Here is a 22,599-nt window from a genome sequence, read left to right as displayed (position 1 = left end):
GAAATGAGTGTGTGTTAAGCACTGCTTCCAACAAAGATGATGGTGATTATTGTCTCAGAACAGACCTTGGCAGTTCAATCTTAGAGCAGGACCTTTGAGTATGTTGTTAAGATCTTAAATCCACAGCTCTACTGGTTGAGTCTCAATCTGCGGTTGGACACTCCCCCTGCTGTACGTTCTCCTGTGCTCACGAGTATCTCCCGCTTTTCAAAGGAGCTGATTTCAGAGCTATTATACATCAGTGAGTGATTGTGCTTGATTGAAACAAAATAAAGGGGGAGTTTTGTACATCAATATTATTTTCCTGCACAGACAAAATTTAAAATAGGACTAGAGAAGGTAAGGAACTTCAGCTAAAAAATGAGCAAGAATTTTCCCATATCTCATTTTTTTCCAGGTAAAATAGCCACTTAATAAATACGTACAAAGTGTTCACTGTGTTCTAAAAGCTATCCTGGAGTTCAATTATGAATAAGAAATAGTTTCTACCTTTGGGTAACTTTACAGAAATCAAAATTTTGGTGAAGTCAAGAAGTGAATTCCATGGATAGCTATCTGTACAGTTGTTGTACTAGGTTTTGGGGTGAGGTGTGAAATAGATCTAATTCTTATTCTGTGACTGACTTGCAGCCTTTTAAGCAAGCCCCTGGGCCTCAGATTCCTTTCCTGTGGAAGGCAGAACAATTTCTTCCTTTTAAATCTCAGGGATGTTGTGAGTATCACACGGAATAATGTCTGTGAAGTCCTCTGCAAGCCACTGAGCGTTAAACAGTGCCTGTCCTTAAGAAACCTGCTTTGGGGTCAGGGATAAAAGGCAGAGAAATGTAAAATGACCAGCAAAGACCCCTGGGTGGTACATGTTCCAATGTGAATTGTTTGGTGGTTGACGTTAAATGTCATTGGAAAGGAAAGCTACAAATAGTATAGTTTGGTAAAAGTATGGATTTTTCAAAATATCTAGAAATTTAGTGTTTTATAGCAACTACGTGTGATTCACAGCTGCTGAAACTGATGAAGTAAACATTCTTTACAGTGAACCCAGAGCAAGGAATGCCCTGTTGGAATTCCCTCAAAGGCAATCTAGCTGCCTGTGCTTTGCATGCCCTACAGAATGTGGAAGGAACATTGGGGAGGGCGACCTGCCCCTCCTCCAATGTGTGTTTCAGTGTCATGCTAAGGGACTCACCTAACTCCCCAGGAAAGGACATCTCCCACCTTTGATTAACTACCCACGTTTAAATTTCAGAAAAGTTCTTGGATCTGTGCACATGTGCAAATATGGTGATTGTCTAGCTTTCAGTGTGACTCCACCTGCCCACAGGCAAGTGGGAATAGAATTTAAGGTACCTGGGAGAAACTATGTGATCTGTAACAGTTGTTTTCTAAATATAAACGGATGGTTCATTAAAACTAATTTAATAGATCCCAGAGAATATGTAAACATTTTACATTAATTTAATAGCATCACAACCCTAGGAACGAGATAATATGACTTAACTATCTTTTCAGAAGATCGGTGACTTGTTTAAATCATTGCACTCTTTGTGGATCCCACCACCCAAGTTTCAAAGCCCAAAGAGACTTTGGTTTGACTTCATCGTGGCTTGTATTTTCAGTGTGTGAGGAATCAGTGGTTGGTCTTGAGCCTCACCTGGTCTCCAGGAGAAACACATTTCCATGGAAATCTAAAAGGACACAAAAACCAAATGTAGAGATGGAAGAAGACAATTTTAGCTACAGAGTTCAGTTTCCATCAGGCCTGTCCTGATCTGTTATAAACCTGTCCAAGAGAACAGAAGCATCTTTGCTCACTAGACTAACAGCTGTCTCTCTTTTCTAGTGTTCTGTTTCCTGTGGTGGGGGAGTGCGGATTCGCAGTGTCACGTGTGCCAAGAACCATGATGAACCTTGCGATGTGACAAGGAAACCCAACAGCCGAGCTCTGTGTGGCCTCCAGCAGTGCCCATCCAGCCGAAGAGTGCTGAAACCCAGCAAAGGCACAATTTCTAATGGGAAACATCTACCAACACCTGAGCAAGACCCCTTAAAGCCCACCCCTCCACCTCCACCCAGGCCCAGGGTGCTGACCACGACCACAGTGCCTGAGTCTGTGAGCACAGGGACTCCGACAATCAGCAGCCCTAGTCCCAACACAACCTCCAAAGGAGGAGACCTGGATGGGAAACAGTGGCAAAGTAGTTCAATCCAACCTGAACTGGACCCTCACGATCTCATTTCCACTGGAAGCACTGCCCAGCCTGTCCTCACTTCCCAGTCTTCGAGCATCCAGCCACATAATGAAAATGTGTCCAATTCAGATATTGGTCCTACCTCAGAGGGAGACCTTTTAGCTACAACAACAAGTGGTGTTGACTTGTCATCTTCTAGCAACTCTGTCACTTGGCAGGTGACTCCATTTTATAATACCTTGACCAAAGATCCAGACATGGAGATTCACAGTGGCTCAGGGGAAGACAGTGAACAGCCTGAGAACAAAGATGGAAACAACCCTGTAATATGGAACAAGATTAGAGCACCTGAAAATGATGCTCCAGTGGAAAGTACAGAAATGCCACTTGGACCTCCACCGACACCTTATCTCCGGGGGGAGTCCTGGTGGCCACCCTTGAGCACAGCAATGGAAGGACTCCTTACCAGCCAAAGGCCCAGCACTCTCAAAAATGGGACACCCACCATGGAGGGGGTGGATTCTGAGAAGCCAGCTAACACTCCACTCCCTCTGGGAGGAGACCCCCAGCTAGCACCCTCAGAAAAGCCAGTAAACCATAACCACCTGGAACTTTCAAACAACATGAATCTAACACAGAGTTCTGGGCCAGTCTTGAGTGAGGAGGATGCAACAAGTCTGATTGCTGAGGGCTTTTTGCTGAATGCCTCCAACTACAAGCAACTCACAAACAGCCACAGCCCTGCATACTGGATTGTTGGAAACTGGAGTGAGGTAAGAGTCCTATTTCCTACCCTGGGTCTGATTTTACACAGATAATAGCTAGGAATGTTACATGTCTGTGCAAATGTTAAAATGAACTTGCATTAAAATATAGTCTAATGTGGAAAAAAATGGAAGCAATCAGAACCATGCCCTCATCTCCCTCCCTACTAACACCTCAAATGGAAAAAGTATATATTTTTTATATATTAATACATATATAATTTATTATATATATATGTGTATGTGTGTGTATGTCTCACGGGAAAGAAAACAAATGTAGTGAGATACAGTGTAAAGAACTCTGACCTAAGTCAAGAAGCCTGAGTTAGGCTGGGCATCCTAGCACTCTGGGAGGCCAAGGCGGGAGGATTGCTTGAGGTCAAGAGTTTGAGACCAGCCTTAGCAAGAGTGAGACCCCACCTCTACTAAATATAAAAATTAGCTGTGCCTGGTGGTGCACTCCTGTAGTCCCAGCTACTGGGGAGGCTGAGGCAAGAGGATCACTTGAGCCCAGGAGTTTGAGGTTGTTGTGAGCTAGACTAATGCCACGGCACTCTAGACCGGGCAACAGAGTAAGACTCTGTCTCAAAAAAACAAAAAAAAAAAGAAGCCTGAGTCAGTCTGCTGTGTGATTATGGAGAATTCAGTCCATCTTTCTGAGCCTGCTTTTTATCTGCAGAATGACAGGGCTAGCATAGATCATCTCTAATGTCCCTCCAGCTATAAACTGCAATGCTCCTATGACAAAGGATGACCGAAAGAGCCTGAGTTCACATTTCAGTCAGAAAGCTAATGTTGCAACTTAGTTTAAACCTGTGAAGTAGTCACAGTTGGAATGGAGACCTAAGACAAAACTTGTTACAAGAATTCTTTAGCTCACTGTATCGATGATTTTTTTTTCTTGTTGGTATGTTTCAGTGCTTGCATTAAAAAAAATTCATTTGGGCTCATTGAAGGAATTAAAATATAGAGGAAGAAGGAAATAAGCATGGTGACAAAATTTGGCCCCTATTTTCCTGCTTCAGAAATTTGGCTAGATATTTGTTTTTCCTTTTCTAAAACTAATTGCCTCCTTTGAAGCATCAAAATAATTTCTCACCTATTGGAATTTTAAATATACACTGTGCAAACTTGTCAAAATAATATGAGAACTCAAAAGAGAACTTTGTGGCAAAGTAATCACGTGTTCACATAGTTCAGCATCTTCATGACATTCCATAAAATCATCTCCCTAGATAACAAGAAGTGAAATATTAGCAGCTAATATAAAAATAACAATGCAATTATAACAATTTATAAAGCATGTTAATTTTCAAACCACTTTCACAGGTGATCTCCTATATTTTCCTTTTGACAGTTCTGGGTAGTAGGTAAGGGTCTCATTCATACCAATTTACAAGTAGAAAAACTAGGATTTTTATCAGTTAAGTGATTCGTCTAAGGACACATTCTTCAGTTGAATGATGAACCCTCTCTTTCCAATCTCATCTTCTCTCTCGTGAATTTCAGCACCAATTGACAACTTATCTGTATAAAATTCTTTCGTAAAAATTAATCAGCGTCATTGGTCATGGAATGATTATGTAGCAATAAGTAAGCAAAACTGTTAACTTAAAAAATTACACAATTGTAAATTTGGAAAGGAGAGCTTTATTTCTTATAAAGGGTTGCAGCCTGCAAGGTGGCCATGCTGACAGGCGGGGACGCGTAGCCTCCTGCAAAGACCAGAGACTGGCACTTTGAGGGAGGGATGGGTAAGATGGGAATTTAAACTGAACAAGTTGGCCAAATATACATATTCAACAGGTTATAGGATGAGCTATGAATATTCATGAAAGCGGTCCTGATGGATGCATATTGAAAAAACATGCATGTTACATATGACCCATGTTCGATTTGGGATGGAGACTTATCATCTAAATGTATTACCTAGGCCCCATATGTTAAAAGGTCTTCTCAGGATAAACTCAAATTACTTAAGCGCACAGCCTCTGTGAACTGGCCAGAACCAGTTCATGATCAGTGGTCTTAACAGAAGGAAGTTACTGAAATCAGTCTCTTGCCCAGTTAAGGCTGAAGTTATGGCTTGTGGAACAGAGGGTAGGGGGTAGAGGATAGCTTATTCTTTAAGTGTAGGGGTACATGACTTAACACTTGCCTGGCATGGCCTTAGGTCCTGTGTTTAATTTGCTGTATTATTGCCACAAAGAATTCCTTCTGTCAGTCTTATGAACTCTATTTTAATGTTAATGCTGGTCAATTTGTCTAAAACCCCAAAAGGGAAGTGGTGTAATGAGGGGTGTCTGACCCCTCTTTCCATCATGGCCAGGAACTCAGTTTTTAAGGTTTCTCTGAGGTCCCTTTAGCCTAGAAGAAGGTCTGTTTGGTGGTTGGTGTCGTATATATATTTTTTTTTTTAGTTCACAATTGAAACCTCCAAATATTTTTGCAGCAAATGCTATAATTGTTTCCATTTGAACTACACTTACACACTGATTTACGTTTGATTCCTAAAGTGATTTATCATATTTCCTGTCAATGGAGCAATATCTTATTATCTCCATTTATAAGTAAAAAATGCAGCTTCAAGGGTAGAAAAGATCTTCATGCTTACAGTAATCTAATTTATGGAAAGAAGGACATGGTCCGCTCTGTGTAGGTAGCTTATTCAGAGGCAATGAGGATGAGGGATCCGACCTATTGTGAGGTTTATTGTAATATAGTGCAGATGAAGAATGAGAACTATGTCAAGAAAGCTCAGGTTGAAGAGGGGAAAATAAATTTAAGATACATTTAGAACTGAAAATCAGTAGGGATTTGTGAATAATTGGATGTGGGGTGTGAGGGGAGAAGAGAGGTCTGTCGTTGACCATTCAGTCTTCATCTTGGGGGTCCGCTGTGCCTGTGGGCTGCGAAGGTGCACACTGCCTGGGAGGAGTGAGTCTCAGCCGCCAGAAAGAAAGAAAGAAAGAACTGATGAGTTCAGTTACAGATCGAGTTTAATCAGTGGTGCCTCTGAGATACCTAAGGGATAACCGGCAGGAATTCGGGTGATTCCTATGGTCCCTAAAGTCTGAGAAGCACTGCTATAACAGACATTGTCCTGGGTTTTGGAGACAGAAACCCCTGGGGCAAGCCAGCTCTCCAAGCCTCAGTTTAATAATACCAGTCCACATCACAGGTTTGTCATGGAGAGGATTGAGATAGTGTCACTGCAGTATTAGATGGATAAGAGAGGGTAAGGGGCAAGGCCAGGTGCGGTGGCTCACGCCTGTAATCCTAGCACTCTGGGAGGCCGAGGCGGGTGGATTGTTTGAGCTCAGGAGTTCAAGACCAGCCTGAACAAGAGTGAGACCCCGTCTCTACTAAAAATAGAAAGAAATTATATGGACAGTTAAAAATATACATAGAAAAAATTAGCCAGGCATGGTGGCATGCGCCTGTAGTCCCAGCTACTTAGGAGGCTGAGGCAGTAACATTGCTTGAGCCCAGGAGTTTGAGGTTGCTGTGAGCTAGGCTGACGCCACGGCACTCTAGCTTGGGCAACAAAGTGAGACTCTGTCTCAAAATAAATAAATAAATAATTAATTAAAAAAAAAAAAGAGGCAAGGACAGACACTTGGCTCTGACATCCACTGTGGACAGCATGGGTATGAAATGGGCAGTTTGCCTGCAGCCCCCTGGGCATTCATGCCAGGACAATTTTTAAAGGGAAGCAAATTTCTATTTGCATTGGATTTTCCTCCCACATATGAATCAGGGATTTTCAACTCTGGCTATTTATTAGAATCAATTGAATTATCGTTAATACTGATCCCCGGGCCCTACCCCCAGAGATTCAGGTTAATTTGTGTGGGTGGGGGCCTCAGTGTTGGTAATTTTTTAAAAGCTCTGTGGGCAATTTTAGTGAGCAGCACAGACTGAGAACTCCAGGGCCCCAGGGTGGGGCGTGTCTGAGAAAGTGGCCCCCAGCCTCTGTCTTCTCTGCCCTCCCTCCCGCTGCAGTGTTCCACCACGTGCGGCCTGGGGGCCTACTGGAGGAGGGTGGAGTGCAGCACCCAGACAGACTCTGACTGCGCGGCCATCCAGAGACCTGACCCTGCTAAGAGATGCCACCTCCGCCCATGTGCCGGCTGGAGAGTGGGAAACTGGAGCAAGGTAATTTACCAGCTCGGTGGTGCCTTGGCTGGGCGGGCAGGGGCGCGAGAGCAGATCTTACATAAGCACTTGCTAAGGTTGTTTTCCTTCTTCCCTTCCTACTTTTTTGCCTCCTTTCTGCCTCTTTTCTTTTCTAAAATCGTGGATAAATCATAGGCATTACCATAGGCCTGCTTCAAGTTACACAAACGTCTTCGAAGTACAGAGTTTTTATTAACACATGTTGTAATCCGCCTGTCCTTTCCCCTACAAGATAAACTGTAATAAAATGTTAAATTTGCAAAATTAATTGCTTGTCCAGCATGCAACACTATTTCTAAATTACTTAAATTTAGCATTCTGATGAATAATCGTATATTATCACATATATAATTAAATCATGGCTCAGCTGCTCTTCACAAAGCAAATATGCGGTTAAATGTGCCAGACCCAAAATGAAAAGAAAGAAAGATATAAAGAATAATTTGGTCTTTAAAAGTATATTCCCCGTACTGATCTTTCTGAAGTGCTATTTTACCGGCTTGGTTAATCTGACTGTGGTTACTCACTTTGCTGTGCTGTCTGCATAGTCCCTTTGAAAAGAATATGTCACGTTTTCAGATTAGTTAGCCTTGGTGCTTTGGGGCCCTGACCCGGCCCAATCTTCCTGTCACCCTGGACTAGCTGAAGCAAATCCGAGGGGATACTCCCGGCTGCAAGACACCGGTCAGTGGCAGGGCTGAGAGCCGGTTTGCAGGTAGGGAGTGCAGAGGTGTGAGCTGTGTATAAACCTTCTGTTTGCCACACATGCCCAACCCAGGAAGCCCCGTAGGCCCCTCTCCAGTGAGCCAGTTCCCCTCGACAGCTGAGATGCAGGGGAAGGAAAAGAAAGGGCTACCCCTCTACCAGGAGGCTGGTGTCCCCTCTAGATGTTGCCTCCTGCATCTAGTAGAGAGCTCATGTCCCCAGACAGAGAGGACCATGAGGTGCTGCACTGGACGTCTCTGGTTGTCCTGGTAGGCTTCCCATCAGACAGGAGCCGAGGATGTCATTTGTCTGTTTTAGGGCCCTTTCCCCAAAGTAAGGCTCTGGTCTATGGGAAGAGAGATGATGTCGGGCTACTTGAGAAAATGACCACCTCCCTTTCTCTGTTTCTATACCATTTTTCTTTTAAGAATGGTATTTCTCTTTCAATGCATAACAAATCAGGATCCAATAAGGACTAAATACTTGGCTACAAATTCTCTTTCATATCCAGAAAAATCTCAAGAAACATCTCATATCCCTGACCTTGGCAAATGTTGACCAAGTCCTAAAGTTCCACTTTCTCCTCACTGGGAATAATTATTTCCTTGGAAATTACATGGCTCATAAAACGGACAGACGTGTGAAGCAGCATGCACTTTGAAGGGGTCAGCTCCAGCCTGAGGGATTCTAGCTGGTGTCAAACCCTAGATGAGAGACTGGGGAGCTTGTCTCTGGGGTCAGGGCTCCTAAGGAAATCCCTGCTTGCCTCCCTCTCCCTCTCTCATGGCCTATAGGGTTGCAGATATACTGATTAGCCACTGTAGCACCCCAAGTGGTTTTGTAGGGCTGTCTCTGACATACCATCAAATTTTGCCAGAGTATGGTAACTGCCACATCTAAAATCTAATTCCCAAAATCATTCTATTCCTACCAGTAAAGAAAATGTCTGTTCTACAAGGATGGTAGATAAACCTCATGCCAAAGACACTATTCACTACTGATGGTCAATTGCCCTGATTTTTTTTTTCTGATTACTAATATGGGTATTACATATATGACTTCTGTATTTCCTAGAGATATTAATTTAGATTTTATCTTAAATCTTGATTGTTGAGACTCCTTTTTGATTACCACATTGCTAAACAGTTCATATGGATGTCTGAAATCCAAATAGTTCACTAGGAAAATTCGAGGGCCTTCTTTCTCAGCTTCACTGTTAGGCCTTTTAAGCTCTCATGGAGGCAAACCTCCAAATCTAGAGCAGGAAAATTGACCCCTGGTTTTACCTTTAAATATCCAGAGTTTAGATTCTGCCAAATTGACAATTTGCCTTTTCACAGATACTTTCTCAGAAAGAATTCTCATTTTATCTTGAATCTTCTGTGTTATCCCAGCAATCTCTACTCCAGATCCAGAGACACTTTAATTCTCATAGGGTATGTGGCGGCCTCACCTGAACCCACAGGTATCATACCTGAGGCATCCGGGCTACTCACCACTGTGGTTGCTGCCTGGATTGCAGCTGTTTTACTGATGTCTCTAATACCACTCTTCTCCTTAGTGAAGCCTGATACAGCTGCTTGAACATTCTGTCACATATATGACAGAAGAATGAGACTGTACATTGAGATCTCTACCTGTACAATGTCTACAAGTAGTTTGTCACAGTGGCTTGCTTCCTCTTCATGCATTAATCTATCTGAAGCAAAATCAGAGTTGTAGTCCTCAGGTTTGTCCCAGAGGCAGACTTGGGAAGATGCAGTTCTGCAGAATTAAATCCTAGAGGCAGAGCTGGGTTTGGAATCAGACACATCTGGGTTGGCAACCCCAGTCCATCACTAATCAGTATGTGACACTGGCCCATTCATCTAACCTCTTAGGAGCTGTAGTTTTCTCACCACTGAAATGAACTGGATGATATTGCCTCTACTTACCTCATAGAGGTGTAGGGATCAAAAGAGAACGTGTGTACAAAATAACTTTGCAATTGGTAAAAAAAACTATTCAAACAAAGCCCTGGGCAAATGTTGAGCTCTGGGTAAATGTTGGGGTTGGCTAAGAGGCATTCACTAATCTCTGCCTTCCTGGCATTGGGGCAGGAAGCCTGTGGGCAGATTAGCAGAGTAACTCCCGTCAATGCAGCAACTGGCCCCAGAAGATGTTCACTCACCAGTACTAAGCAGACAAAGTGCTCCAAGTGTCATGAACTCTTGTTGACCTACCACGGATGCTAGTACTACAGAAGCTTTTGATAAACAATTTTGTTTTTATCCCAGTACAGGACTTTTATAATTCCCACTGAAGACACTAAGGCTCGAAGTGTTTAAATCACTATCACACACTTGATCATGAAGCTAGTACCTAATAGTTTCAATTCTAATAGACTCATCAACTAGAGGATTATGCCATTATAATTAGAGCTTTTCAGAAAGAAATGAAACACTGTGCAGTAAATGTGTACATCAGTTGTAAGATACATGCCAATTCCAGAATGTTAAAATTTGTATGGGGGAGAAAGAAGTGGTTCTTGTGATGGAAGATACGCCATGAGTGACAGTGAGCTTGGAAAACCCTCAGTTGGGTTTGACAGCAAAACCATGCATCATCTGCAGCTCCACACACTTCCTGAACATTTTGTCTGTCCCTCTGAAGTTTTGCGAACTGCTTATTTGACAACCCCTTTATTATCTTTCTCAGAATGAACATTGTCCTTTTCGTAGGTAAGTCTAATTTATCTTTATTATTTCTGAAATAAATCAGAAAGATTTTTACATTTTTTTCTTGAAATTACCTGTCTTCCCACATAGGGAATGTTGCAATTTTATTTTACCAGTTGTTGACTTTATCATCTGATCATATTTGCTAGAAAATATAATAAGAGGAAGTGACAGTCTTTCCTTATGGCCTTGGGTTTCATATATTTGTTAACTAGTCTTCTGTCTTATTCTAGTTCTGGTCTCCAAGTTTACTGAATTTTATAGATTCTCTGTGGCAGTGCTATATTTTATAGATCTGGATTTTTACAAATAAATACAATGAGGAAATAGCCCTTATTTTGCTAAATACAGACAGTCCCTTACTCTCATACTCAGCCTAGAAATATATATTAAAGTTTAGTACGTAAAAGTCAAAACCTAGAATTGCATGTTATAGGGGAGCTTCTGTCTCCAGAGGGCAAAACTGAGTTGCAGAAAGGAGAACCATACACTGAAATTCCAGTGAGGGGTGGGAACCTGCAGCCTTCTGATCTCAAGGTTGTTCTTTTTTAAGCACCAAAGTTGGCAAGAAAAGCTTCGTCTTTCTCTGCTGCACCGCTTTTAATAAAAGGATTTGTTCTATAAAATTGGGATTCAGTCAAAAGGCCGCACTCATGGACCCAGAAGGCCACATGTGTCCCCAAGGCCACAGGTTCCCCACCACTCGTCGAGTGTTTCAGATGACGAGATCCCTAAGATGAATGCTTAGAGGAATGGCAATTAAACGGAAGCCTTTAGGACCACAGAGAGCATGACACCAAGACTACCAATATCCAGACTCTCTGGGTGGTCTTGGCCCATCCTCTCTGTCCACCCCCACCTCTGCAGAAGTGTTCTGACCAACGCACTGTTCCTGGACAAGCCACGTTGGTTCACAGCACCATGCATGCCACTCTCTCCACTTCCAATGTCCCCCACCCTATTTTGCCAGCCAGCTGAGCATCCACTCATCTTCTGAGATTCAGCTCAAGTTTTGACTCCTTTATTCAAACCTTTCTTGACTTCTTCAGGCAAAATTGCCCACCTCCTGTTTGTGCCCTCGCTAGGTCATGAACAACTGTGGCATACAACCTTTATTGCTTCTGCGCATGTATGTGACTCCCTTGCCCCACCAGACTGCACACCCCTTAGAGTGCGGGTCCAGAGCTTGGGACATAGGAAGTGCTCAGTAACTGGGGGAAGGGAGGTGGAGCTGGGGAGAGGACAGAGAGATGAATTTTGGTGCTGTTCAGCTTAGAATTTTTGCAATGAATTATTTGATTTTTAAGGGCCTTATGAATGTGTTTAGCATAGGGAAAATAACAGAAAGGAATTCTTTCTGTATCCTGGTTTAGAATTTGGCATGTGACTTTGAGAGCAAGTAAGTGTTCTGAAATCAAAACAATCCAAATCCAGTGATCCCATACGCTTATGACACTCAGAATGTTGGGCTAGTTTAATCATCTAGTTTATCCTCCTTTTAATACTGAGGGAGAAATGGAGGCTTGGAGAAATGAAGTGATTAATCCATGGTCGCACAACCACTTAGTGCCAGGTCACAGATGAATGTGACCTCCCAATCCTCTGTTCGTTAATGGCACTATAGTTACCTGAACATGGAAAGTGTATCAGAATGACTTCATAAATAAAAAATAACACAAGAAAGCAAAGGTGGTGATTTCATTCTATCCCTTCACGTAGCTCCTATAAGCTAAAGGTATTTTTCATTCTGTCTTAATTTGGTTTCCAGGTTACATCAGTTAAACTGTTGTGGTAACTGAAAAACTATCAGGCCTGTTTGGTTTCAACAGGGCCTTAGCCAGTCTTTCCTTATCAGTAGTCTGGCTCCTGTTCTCGGGCTGGTTCACAGGCTTCAGGTTAGGAAAACAGGAATACAGATGATTCTTCTCTAGGACAATAAGACAATGAATATGACAATTGCCATTCAGCACACAAGAACAAAACAGCATTAGTAGTGGAGTGATTTAATATGTTGCCACTTCCCTCTTAGTAACTGAATCAGAGGCCCTTTTGAAAATGCAATAGAAAAATTATAGATTTAGTGAGCGTCTTCCCTTATTACTGACTTCGGTATATTAATAAATTTCATTTCCCATTGAATGTGAATATGCTCTTGACAAATGAGTAAGGCTAATTTGAAAATTAAATTTAGGAATACCAGATTAGAGCAACAAATGGAAAATTAGAAAATAAAACCCCATTTTACACTCATGTCTTATAAAATTCCCTTTTCCTAATGAAGAGCCCTCTTGTTTTAACCGGGAGCTATTTCCTAGAAATTTATTTTGTCAGACAAATAGCTGCTTTGGGTGGAAATTATTAGCATGCTTTTTCATTTGTCTGCAGTTCATTTTAAGTTCACAGTTACTTTTTTTTCCCTCTGTGTGCTTACTGTAGGGCAGGAAAATGCAGTTGTTAATTTGTATTTCTGGGGGGCTCTCTGGAAAATGTTGCTGATTTCTGAAAAGCGAAACACCTTGTTCATGGAAGCATCAGAGCGTCCATCTGCTCCCTTGTGCCTTGGGCCCGTGGCTTTCCATGTTACAGACCAAGGTTTGAAGTCGCAGAAGGAGGAGCAATATTTTGGGATCTGCTTTGACTAAAAGGGCTTGAGGAATTTTCTTTCCTCGACTACAGCTGTACAATTATGGCTGTCCCACTGTAGCCAGAAAGAGCAGGATCTTTCACCCTGCAGAGATGAAAGCCAGGTGGGAACATACCTCACTACCGTGGGCACCCTTTCTTGGTGGCCCATTTTCTCAACCCAGACTGCCCATAAGATCACTGATGGAGGGACTGAGAGGGTGAAGGAAGATGCTCTCCATTCTGTGGTCGCCAGAGAGCCCTTTAACCCCTGGGGAGCCCTGCTAGCTGCCATTTCCTCATGATTCGCCTGCCCCCGTGCTGGGTGCTCAGGATACGATGCTCCACAGGGCGGGCCGGGCTCCGCCTTCATGCCAGTGACGGTCTGATAGAAAGGATGCACAAAACGAGTAAAAGCTGTTTTACATTTCAAGTTTCTGTGACGGAAACAGAAGGAGCTGACACAAATAGCAGGAGAGGCACCTCCTTTGGATGGAACGTTGACGGACACCCTTCGGGAGAGGTGCCACCCAGGCGGAGGCCTGAAGGAAGAGCAGTAGCAGGGAACACAGAGCGTAGAGGAAGGGACGGTCAGGACTTAAGGCCCACGGGGACACAGTGTTGGCCCAAGGAGAATCTGGGGCAGAGTCTGTGACTTGCCCAGGGGCTTGTGACTAGTGAGTGACAGGACTGACACTGTCCCCCACTTCTGTCAGACATCAAAACGCTCACACTTGCCTGCGTGTTTCCTGACCCCGGGAGCCCCATCTCAGGGAGCTGCTTGTGTGACTCCCTCCCCGCCGTGTGGGAGGGAAGCAGGATTCACTTGAACTAGACCTGACCCCTCTTCCTGACCGGAAGCCTGGAGCCTCCAACCCCTCGGCCGATGGGAATGGAAGGCTGATGCCCAGGACCCAGGGGTCACCTCTGCTTTTGCTCTCCACACAGTGCTCCAGAAACTGTAGCGGGGGCTTCAAGATCCGCGAGATTCAGTGCGTGGACAGCCGAGACCGCCGGAGCCTGAGGCCGTTTCACTGCCAGTTCCTGGCCGGCATCCCTCCCCCCATGAGCATGAGCTGCAACCCCGAGCCCTGTGCGGAGTGGCAGGTGGAGCCCTGGACTCAGGTATGGCGCCTAGCGAGGGAGGGCTAAGCCCTGGCGCAACCGGCAGTCACGACTCTGCCTTGCTGCGCCTTGCCGTGACGGTGACGGGCCTGCGATCAGCGACCCCACGCTGTCTGGGGCAGCTAAGCAAGTCAGACGTTTTCAGGAGCTGGAAGAATTCCACTGAGAGGACAATGTTGTCTAGTTTCAATCGTGACAGTTCAGTGTTGTATTAGCCTGGTCTCCCAATGGATATATTGGGGAATTGGCGTCCCTGCTGGGGAAATGAACACAATGGGATGATTTAAACAAGGGCCCCTTTGATGAAAGCCATTTAGGACAGAGCCTGACATGCCTCTCTGAGGCTTTTGCGTTCAGGCTGGGGGAGATAGTCATGTCTTTTTTATACACAGTATCATTTTAGAGTTCCATGTCTCAGTTAAATGTCCAGATCATTGTTTGCACAAATAAAAAGAGCGTGTGTGTCCTCTCTTTTGTGAGGGCCCTAGCTCTGCTGGGTCTTTGTTCTACTTTGGCACATGAAAACAGGGTTACTCTCCTTTGGTAAAGTGTGATGATCTCATTTTTCAACAGACAAATGTTTTAATAACTAAAATACACTCCAACTACATCCATGTACGATGGAAAGAGGACCAAGAAAAAAAAAGAGTCTAGCATATTCCGAGTGTGTCCATGAGCTAGGCACTTTGCTTACAATACTTGGTTTAATTCTCTCAATGACCTGCTGCGTGGTAGGCCTTATTAATTCCATTTTATAGGTGAAGAAATTGAAACCTAAAGAAGTTGAGAAACCTGTCTGAGACACTCAACTAGACAATAAACAGTGGAGTACTAATTCAAACATGAGGCAGACTCCCATACCTGTGGCTCCTTCTGCTACAGAACCTAGCCGATGCACACTGCGCGGGGTGAGCTGAGGAGGAAGAGTGAATCCATAACTACCTGGGGAGCATGTACCATATGCCAGGAAAGGGTCGGTAGAGAATCCCTGCCTGAACATGCAGAGTTAGCGTTGAAGCCAATGGAAGCCTGAGCCCCGAGCTACTTATAGGTCAAGCACCCATGCTGAGTCCTGAGGCTCTGGACAACCAACTGTTTTCCAAGGCAGCAGCCAACACTGTCCCCTCTTTCTCCTCCTTCCCCTGCCCAGCTCCGGAGTACACGAGAGGCCTGCTACTCCCATGCTCGGGACCCAGGCCGCCAAGCTCCCCATATATGCTCAGCCTGGCCTGGGCCTGTTCACGTGATGGCTTCCAAAATCCAGGAATTCACAGAGGAGCTTAGATTATCTTGTCAGAGAAATAGCATTTGCAGATTATCACAGATTACCAATCAAATCTCCTCTCTGGTTATGAGAAAGATATATTCTTTATGCTTCCTCAGTAGCTTCTGGGAGCCCCAACATAAGCCTCTTCCTTGAAGCCCTTCCATCACCCCTTTTCTAAATTGCTCTGTTGTGAGCAAACCTCAAACTTGGCCGACTTTGTAAAAGTCGGTTGAGTACCTGGAGCTGCTGTTGAAGGATTGGGCATCCTTAGGTACCTCCCTAGCTCACCATGCTGCCTATACACACTCTCTAATGCACTGCCATCCCAGGAATGTTCTGGACCCATTCAGTAAATGTCAGCCATCCCAGACTACCTCTATGGCAGATGCATTTTTGCTGTAAGAACGTCTCTACACCAGCAGTGGTCAAACTTTAGCATGCTTCAGGATCACCTGGAGGGCTTATCCACACTCGGAGGGTTGGGCCTCACTCCCAGAGTGTCCAATTGTGAGCCTGAAGTTTTGCATTTCTAACAAGGACACAGAAGATGCTGAAGTTGCCAGTCTGAGGACCACACTTTGTGAACCACTGTCCTACACTTTCCTCACCCCCTTGTCCTGGAGATTACTTGGCCAGGTGGTTTTGAATCTGTATGCACACACATAGGTAGGCACAAGGATCCCAAATGTGAGATTCTTCTCTCTCTCTCTCTGTCTTCTCAGATAGGGTTAAAAACAGATTGAATAAATGGGGAAAAAAATCCATGTTGATTCTCAAAGCTGGAAAATTGTGAAGGCGATACATTAGTTCTTTTATTGAGTACAAAAGGTTAATTGCACTTAGTTTTCCTGTTTTCTGTGGCACCACACACATAGTGCCCGATGTGATGGGCATGAAGCTCACAGGACAGCCACAATTGTTTTGTTGTTGTTATTGTAACCATGTGGTAATGAAGATTTCTCAAAGTGCTTTTCAAAGTACTCAGAGAACTTTTCAAAGATTCTTGGTGAATTATTTCATTTCCTCTCAGAAACTTCATGAAAATGAAACAATATATCTTATAAAATTATTCCTGTGAACAAAAATCTGACATGTTTTAGAATTGTATCCCTTTAGGAATCCAACTTGTCATCTTGGATTTGTTTTGTAAGAACTACGACTCACAAAATGCATCAGAATCTCAAGCAAATCCATCAATTCCACTACTCCTAATATGGACAAATTTAATTGTAAAACTTTATGTTGTGGAAAGGGAAGACAATCCCACTTTAACAGGAGGCACACAAAAATCGTGTTGTAAATGTGTGCTCCTCTTTTGGGCTGTCAGAGATAATCACTATAAAAATATCTAAATTTTACATTTTTGTTTCTAGACACTTGTGCCAGATGGCAAAATGCAGATAACATAATATCCATTCTGGAGTGACCACTCATTTAGGTTTTTAACAAAAATTGCTTCCTTTTGACATAGTGTTTGACATTGGACTATTTGGCATCTTCTGATTTTTCTCCTCCTCTTATCCTCAAGCGATTTTTCTTCAACCTTCATCCCTCTCATTAATTCTTGTGTCACTATTGTTGCTTTAAATAACTAGAGTGGTCATTGTAAGGAACTTGCAAGGATGCTACAGATTCCAGTACAGATACCAGTACTCCTACTAACACTGCACACAGTAAAGTGATCGCAGAAAGTTCTTCCCTTATCATTGAACATGTCACCACCTGTGTTTTACCGATTCTTATCATTAGCGTTTATCAGTGTTCCAGGTCCTGTGGAGGTGGAGTTCAGGAGAGAGGAGTGTCATGTCCAGGTGGCCTCTGTGACTGGACAAAAAGGCCCACATCCACCATGCCCTGCAACGAGCACCTTTGCTGTCACTGGGCCACTGGGAAATGGGACCAGGTAAGACTCAGTTATAGATGCTTCCTTTTGCTTTAGCTTTAAAAAAGAAAATAACATTTATTTTCTTTTGATTATAAAGTAATATATATTGATTGTAAATGTTCAATGTATGCTTTGATTTACAGTGTGTTTCTGTACATTAATACTTTAGTTTTAGTATTCTTCTGCCAACTAATATCTTTAAGTCTGCTAAGAGTTGACTCATAGCTACCATGGGTCAATGTTTACTGTCTTGAGTTCAGAAGAGAAATGGTCAAATACTTTCAAAAGAGAAAAGACCAAATACCAAAATTATTCCAGAGGCACAAACCCTAAGGAAATGCTATTTTGCACCCCAACACCTTGGATCCTCTGGCTTTTCCTAGAGCAAGGAGGAGTTGCTCTAGGAACTATCTACAAAAACTATTAACACTTTTATAAAGTAACTCTTTCCTGTGCACTTGTATTTTGATTTTTAGAATTATATTTTGATGGCTATTATTAGAACACAGGCCAATGAAGTATTTTTCCCAACATGATGTCCCAGATATTTTTAGGTTGCTATATTCTTAGTAATTCTCATTATTCATAGGTGCATAGTTGCACGGCCACAATCAACTTGAATGCTGGTTCAAAATGGCAGTCCGTTGGCAGTCAGACACGTGAGGCACAATAGATGTGAACCTAACATTCAGGTGTTCACTTAGGTGTTCGCTTAGCTGTGTAGAGCGTACAAACAATACTCACCTTCGACACAACAGCCTCATCTCTGCAGGAGGCTGCTCCCCAAGGACAATGTTCATTTGCTTCCTTCACAGGTTCACAGTATGTGCAGTTGGCAAGGACTGAGATCCAAGGTGCACACAGATCACCCTGACCCAGAGAAGCCTCAGCCTCAGTTTCCTGCCAATATTTATAACTGTTTTGGTCGCACATGCCCAAGGCCACATACCAGCTCACAGACCCCCCAACTAGGGGAGAGTCCTACACATCAGGAATTTCCCAGTGGACAAGGCATAACTTTCCATATTTACCTTAACTCTGTACCTCCTCAAAAAAACATACTTCAAGATCATTTTCTCCTCAAGTAGGCTGAACCAGGCCTTTAGATCTTTTATTCACAATAATATTCCATCAAGTTGATTGACCATAATTACTTAACATAGTCTCTTTGTTAGAGCATCTATCCATGGGCACCCCTTAAATAGTTATCTAATTAATATCATGGCCACAGCAAGATTTGAGTGCCATAGTCCAGCCATAAGCTTCACAAAATTATTTATTAACATCAAGGCAGCTCAGAGATCAAGACAGCAGCCACCTTGTCCACCCATACGGGCCAAGCAGAGGCTATGCTTACTACTGGCAGGTGTTTGCCCCAGCCACCTGGATGTGCTTCAGAACTAGGCTCTTCATAAATACCTTGGAGCCCTGCATAAAAGTATAAGTATCACTAATCTAACCAGATGTGACCTCTAGAAGAGAAAATCGGATACGATGTGAAGTCATGAAAATGCTATAAATTTGGGTCCATTTGGGAACACAAAATCTCATGGAAGATTAAAACCACAAATGAACATTTTTAAATCTCACCATTAATTCCCTGAGGGAGTTAGAGGTGCCAGTCTATTGGAGGTGGGCATGGGTTGAAGTTTCCCTAGAAGAGCCGTGTGTCAGGAATTCATCAATGGTGCACAGGGGCGGGAGTGGCCAACACCTGCCAAGGCAGCCTTTGGAATCACTCCTGACCACCATGACCTATTATTAAGTGAAAAAGGCAAGCTATGGATTGAACGTGCCCATTTGCCTCTGTTCCCAAAACTCCACTAAATAAGCGGAAGGGATAAAACACCAAAAGTGGTGTAAACCCCCAAAGACAAAGATGGGGGCAGGAGATGACAGCTGAGAGAGGGGCCAATAAAACTCTGGAAGCTGGAAACAGATGACTACACCTCCAATGGACTTAGCATGCCAGAGAGAGCTACAATCTGTCTGTTGCAGGGATGCCAGGAAGCAAACATTGCAGAGGTGAGGGTGGAAGGTTGGTTGGGAGTTTATAAGAGAAGCAGATTCTCTCCTATGTCCCAACAATCTCCCAACTGTAGCCTGGAGCTCTGTTCTCTGGAGCGGTACCCAGAGACACAGTAGGATGAGACACAGCTGGTGAGCACAAAAGGGCTCACCTCTCAGATAAGCAAGTGAAAATACACACAGTGAGTAATATGATGTCCCCTTTCCCTCACAGAGCTGCACAGAGGCAGAGGACTAGCTTAGTCTCTAGAGAAAAAAAAAAATCTTACATAACAGATCTCTTCCTAATCACTCTATATAAAACCACTTCTCAATAATTCACTTCTCAAGAAGCCACCCGTGGAGCTCGCAATAAGATCTTAAGTGCCTCATTCTGAAATATAAACAGATAGCCTAGGACTGCCAGACATTCGAGAAAACCCCTCCCACCGAAGGCAAAACAACAAAACAAATAGCACAAAAGGAACTCTGAGGAAAGAGAGGCCATGCAAGAAATAGATGAACTCCTCCCAAAAAACTATAGTTATTGTCTTCAGAGAAATAAGAGACTGCATTCATGACGTAGAACAAGAAGCTATACAAAAGGAATATTCAAGAATAGAAGGAGACCTTAGAAAACTTTTTAAAAATAGCCAAAATAAAACATTAAGTAGAAGGATTGGGAAAGTAATTTGAGGAAATCTGTCAAAAAAGGAGAACAATGACAAAAAGAAACTGAGACAAAAGATAGGAAAACTAGAGGATCAGGCCAGCAGGTACAACATCAAAATAATAAAATTTCAGAGAGGATGAATGGGAAAAAGTAGAAGTGAGGACATTATCAAAGAATTAACACAAGAAAAATTTTCCAAATTGGAAGGACTTGAGTCTCCACAGAAAGGGCTACAAATGCTATAATAAAAAGAGAAAAAGCTGGGGATCAGGGAAAAGATTTGTTTCTACATCAGTAAAACCAGAAAATAAATCTTATTTTACATGTTGTTACAAGGATTTAACTTAAGAATATTCCCTATGCAGACAGAACATGCCCTGCCATATAGTTAATAGTATATGCAAGAAAATTATTCAATGAACATGTTTGGGCCGGGCGTGGTGGCTCACACCTGTAATCCTAGCACTCTGGGAGGCCGAGGCGGGCGGATCGTTTGAGCTCAGGAGTTAGAGACCAGCCTGAGCAAGAGCAAGACCCCATCTCTACTAAAAATAGAAAGAAATTAGCTGGACAATTAACAATATATATAGAAAAAATTAGCTGGGCATGATGGCGCATGCCTGTAGTCCCAGTTACTTGGGAGGCTGAGGCAGAAAGATCGCTTGAGCCCAGGAGTTTGAGGTTGCTGCGAGCAAGGCTGACGCCACGGCACTCTAGCCCAGGCAACAGAGTGAGACTCTGTCTCAAAAAAAAAAAAAAAAAAAAAAAAATGAACATGTTTCATTAGCTATAAAACATCAAAGGATTTCTCTTCTTCATATTTCTCCATTTGATCTATGTTAGTTGAAAGGTCGCAATAACAGACTTCAGTCTTCTTATATCTGTTTTACAGCTTCTTGCAGAGCAAGTATTTGCTAAAGTATTTGTTGACTTTAGGAATCAGCTTTTCCAAACAAACCAGTTGAAGCTTAAGAGAACCCTTGAAGTCTTATTGGACAGAGCATCTAGGACTGAATGAGACTAGCATAATGAGCAATTGAGTGAGTCAGTCGCCTTAGCTAGGAGTTGATCATGTTTAGTCCCATCCCCATTTGGGGTGCTCAGTTCTGCACAAGGACCCCTGGTTTTATTGGCTCCAAAGGAGTAGATCTGAGCCCTAAGAGTGACATTTATTTTCCCTCTAAAACCCCAAATTCACACCATTACCACAATTAGCAAAACTCGTTAGCAGCCATGCTTCCTCCTTAATCCCCCAATTAAATACAGCACAAATTCATGATTCTTAATCTTAAATTACTTTAATTGGCTAATAAATGCATGGACAGTGACTTCTACTTATTTTTGTGCTTGGCTTGGAATTAGTGCTTGCATCCTAATTTGCCCTGCCCAAGAGGACCTGCATGACTTCAGCACTCAGGACCAGCCCAGCTTAGACACAGACACTTAGAAGCAGAAATCAGGAAAGGAAGTCATTTGATCTTCAAATAACAATCTTATTTTACAGAGGAAGGGTGGGGGGAGTGAATGACCCAGGACAATATGCAGTGAGCAAGAAAGCCAATCTCCTAAACCCTAGACAGTATTCTTTATCTTATTCTGGCCTGGCTAATTTCCATTGTTTTTGCCTCTGTCCTCTGTTGCAGACTTTTATTTACTCAAGATCAGTTGAGTAGTTACTTTTTACTCTTTGTTTCGTACCCATGTCTGTAGAGAATTTGAGGTGAATTTACTGAATAAAATTACCTTCAGGTTTAATCACTGAAAACTCTGACTTCGTAACGCAAACATGAGGCTCCCTGCTGATCACCATGCTCTGGGCTTTATAAAGTAAAATAAAATAGAGTGATGGATGTTAAAAAAAATATGATGCTTCTCCTTCTATCCTCTCTATAGGAAGTTTCTATGGTAAACAGGGTTTTGGTGGTGGTATTCTGATTTAATTGGTGGTGTCCCCATGTGGGTATTGTCTTATCTAGCGAGCTGAGTGTCCCATAATATCTCAAATGACAAATGGAATTTTGAGCCTAGTGATTTTTCAAGAATTTTCCATGCAGTTGTCTTTTCCAGCTAATCAATCAGTGAATATTTATTGCATGTCACGCTAATGGCTGTGAAGCATGAATTAAAAAACCCTGGTTTCTGTCATGGGAGGTTTTGATCATATAAGCAAAATGGGTCTAAAAGTAATAAAATATGATATAAAGTGTAAATCTTAAGAGTCTGTGTGATTCACAATAGCCAACAACACAAGGGATGAATAAATAAAATGTGGTAAACACATATAATGGAATATTGTTCCATCTTAAAAAGGGAATAACATGTTACGACATGGATGAAACTCAATGACGCTATGTTAATTGAAATAAGCCAGTCCCAAATGGACAAATACTGTGTGATTCCACTTACATAAGGTACATACAGTAGTCAAATGAAAAACAGAATGGTGCTTGGCAGGGCTGGGGGTGG

The 22,599-nt window shown here is 42.8% G+C and overlaps 1 protein-coding gene across 1 annotated transcript in view; it reads left to right on the top strand.

Moving 5' to 3' along the window:
* The window catches only part of ADAMTS12 (ADAM metallopeptidase with thrombospondin type 1 motif 12), a 245,657-nt gene that overhangs the window by 212,891 nt on the left and 10,167 nt on the right, over positions 1-22,599 (top strand). The window contains exons 19-22 of the mRNA XM_045565804.1: positions 1,841-2,962; positions 6,959-7,111; positions 14,125-14,301; positions 17,328-17,471. Of these exons, the coding sequence (XP_045421760.1) occupies positions 1,841-2,962; positions 6,959-7,111; positions 14,125-14,301; positions 17,328-17,471 (1,596 nt within the window). The remainder of the gene's footprint in view (positions 1-1,840; positions 2,963-6,958; positions 7,112-14,124; positions 14,302-17,327; positions 17,472-22,599) is intronic.

Source organism: Lemur catta, chromosome 12, assembly GCF_020740605.2.
Source record: "Lemur catta isolate mLemCat1 chromosome 12, mLemCat1.pri, whole genome shotgun sequence".
Taxonomy (NCBI): Eukaryota; Metazoa; Chordata; class Mammalia; order Primates; family Lemuridae; genus Lemur; species Lemur catta.
The sequence above is the reverse complement of the archived record's forward strand: the minus strand, read 5'-3'. Positions and strand labels throughout refer to the sequence as shown.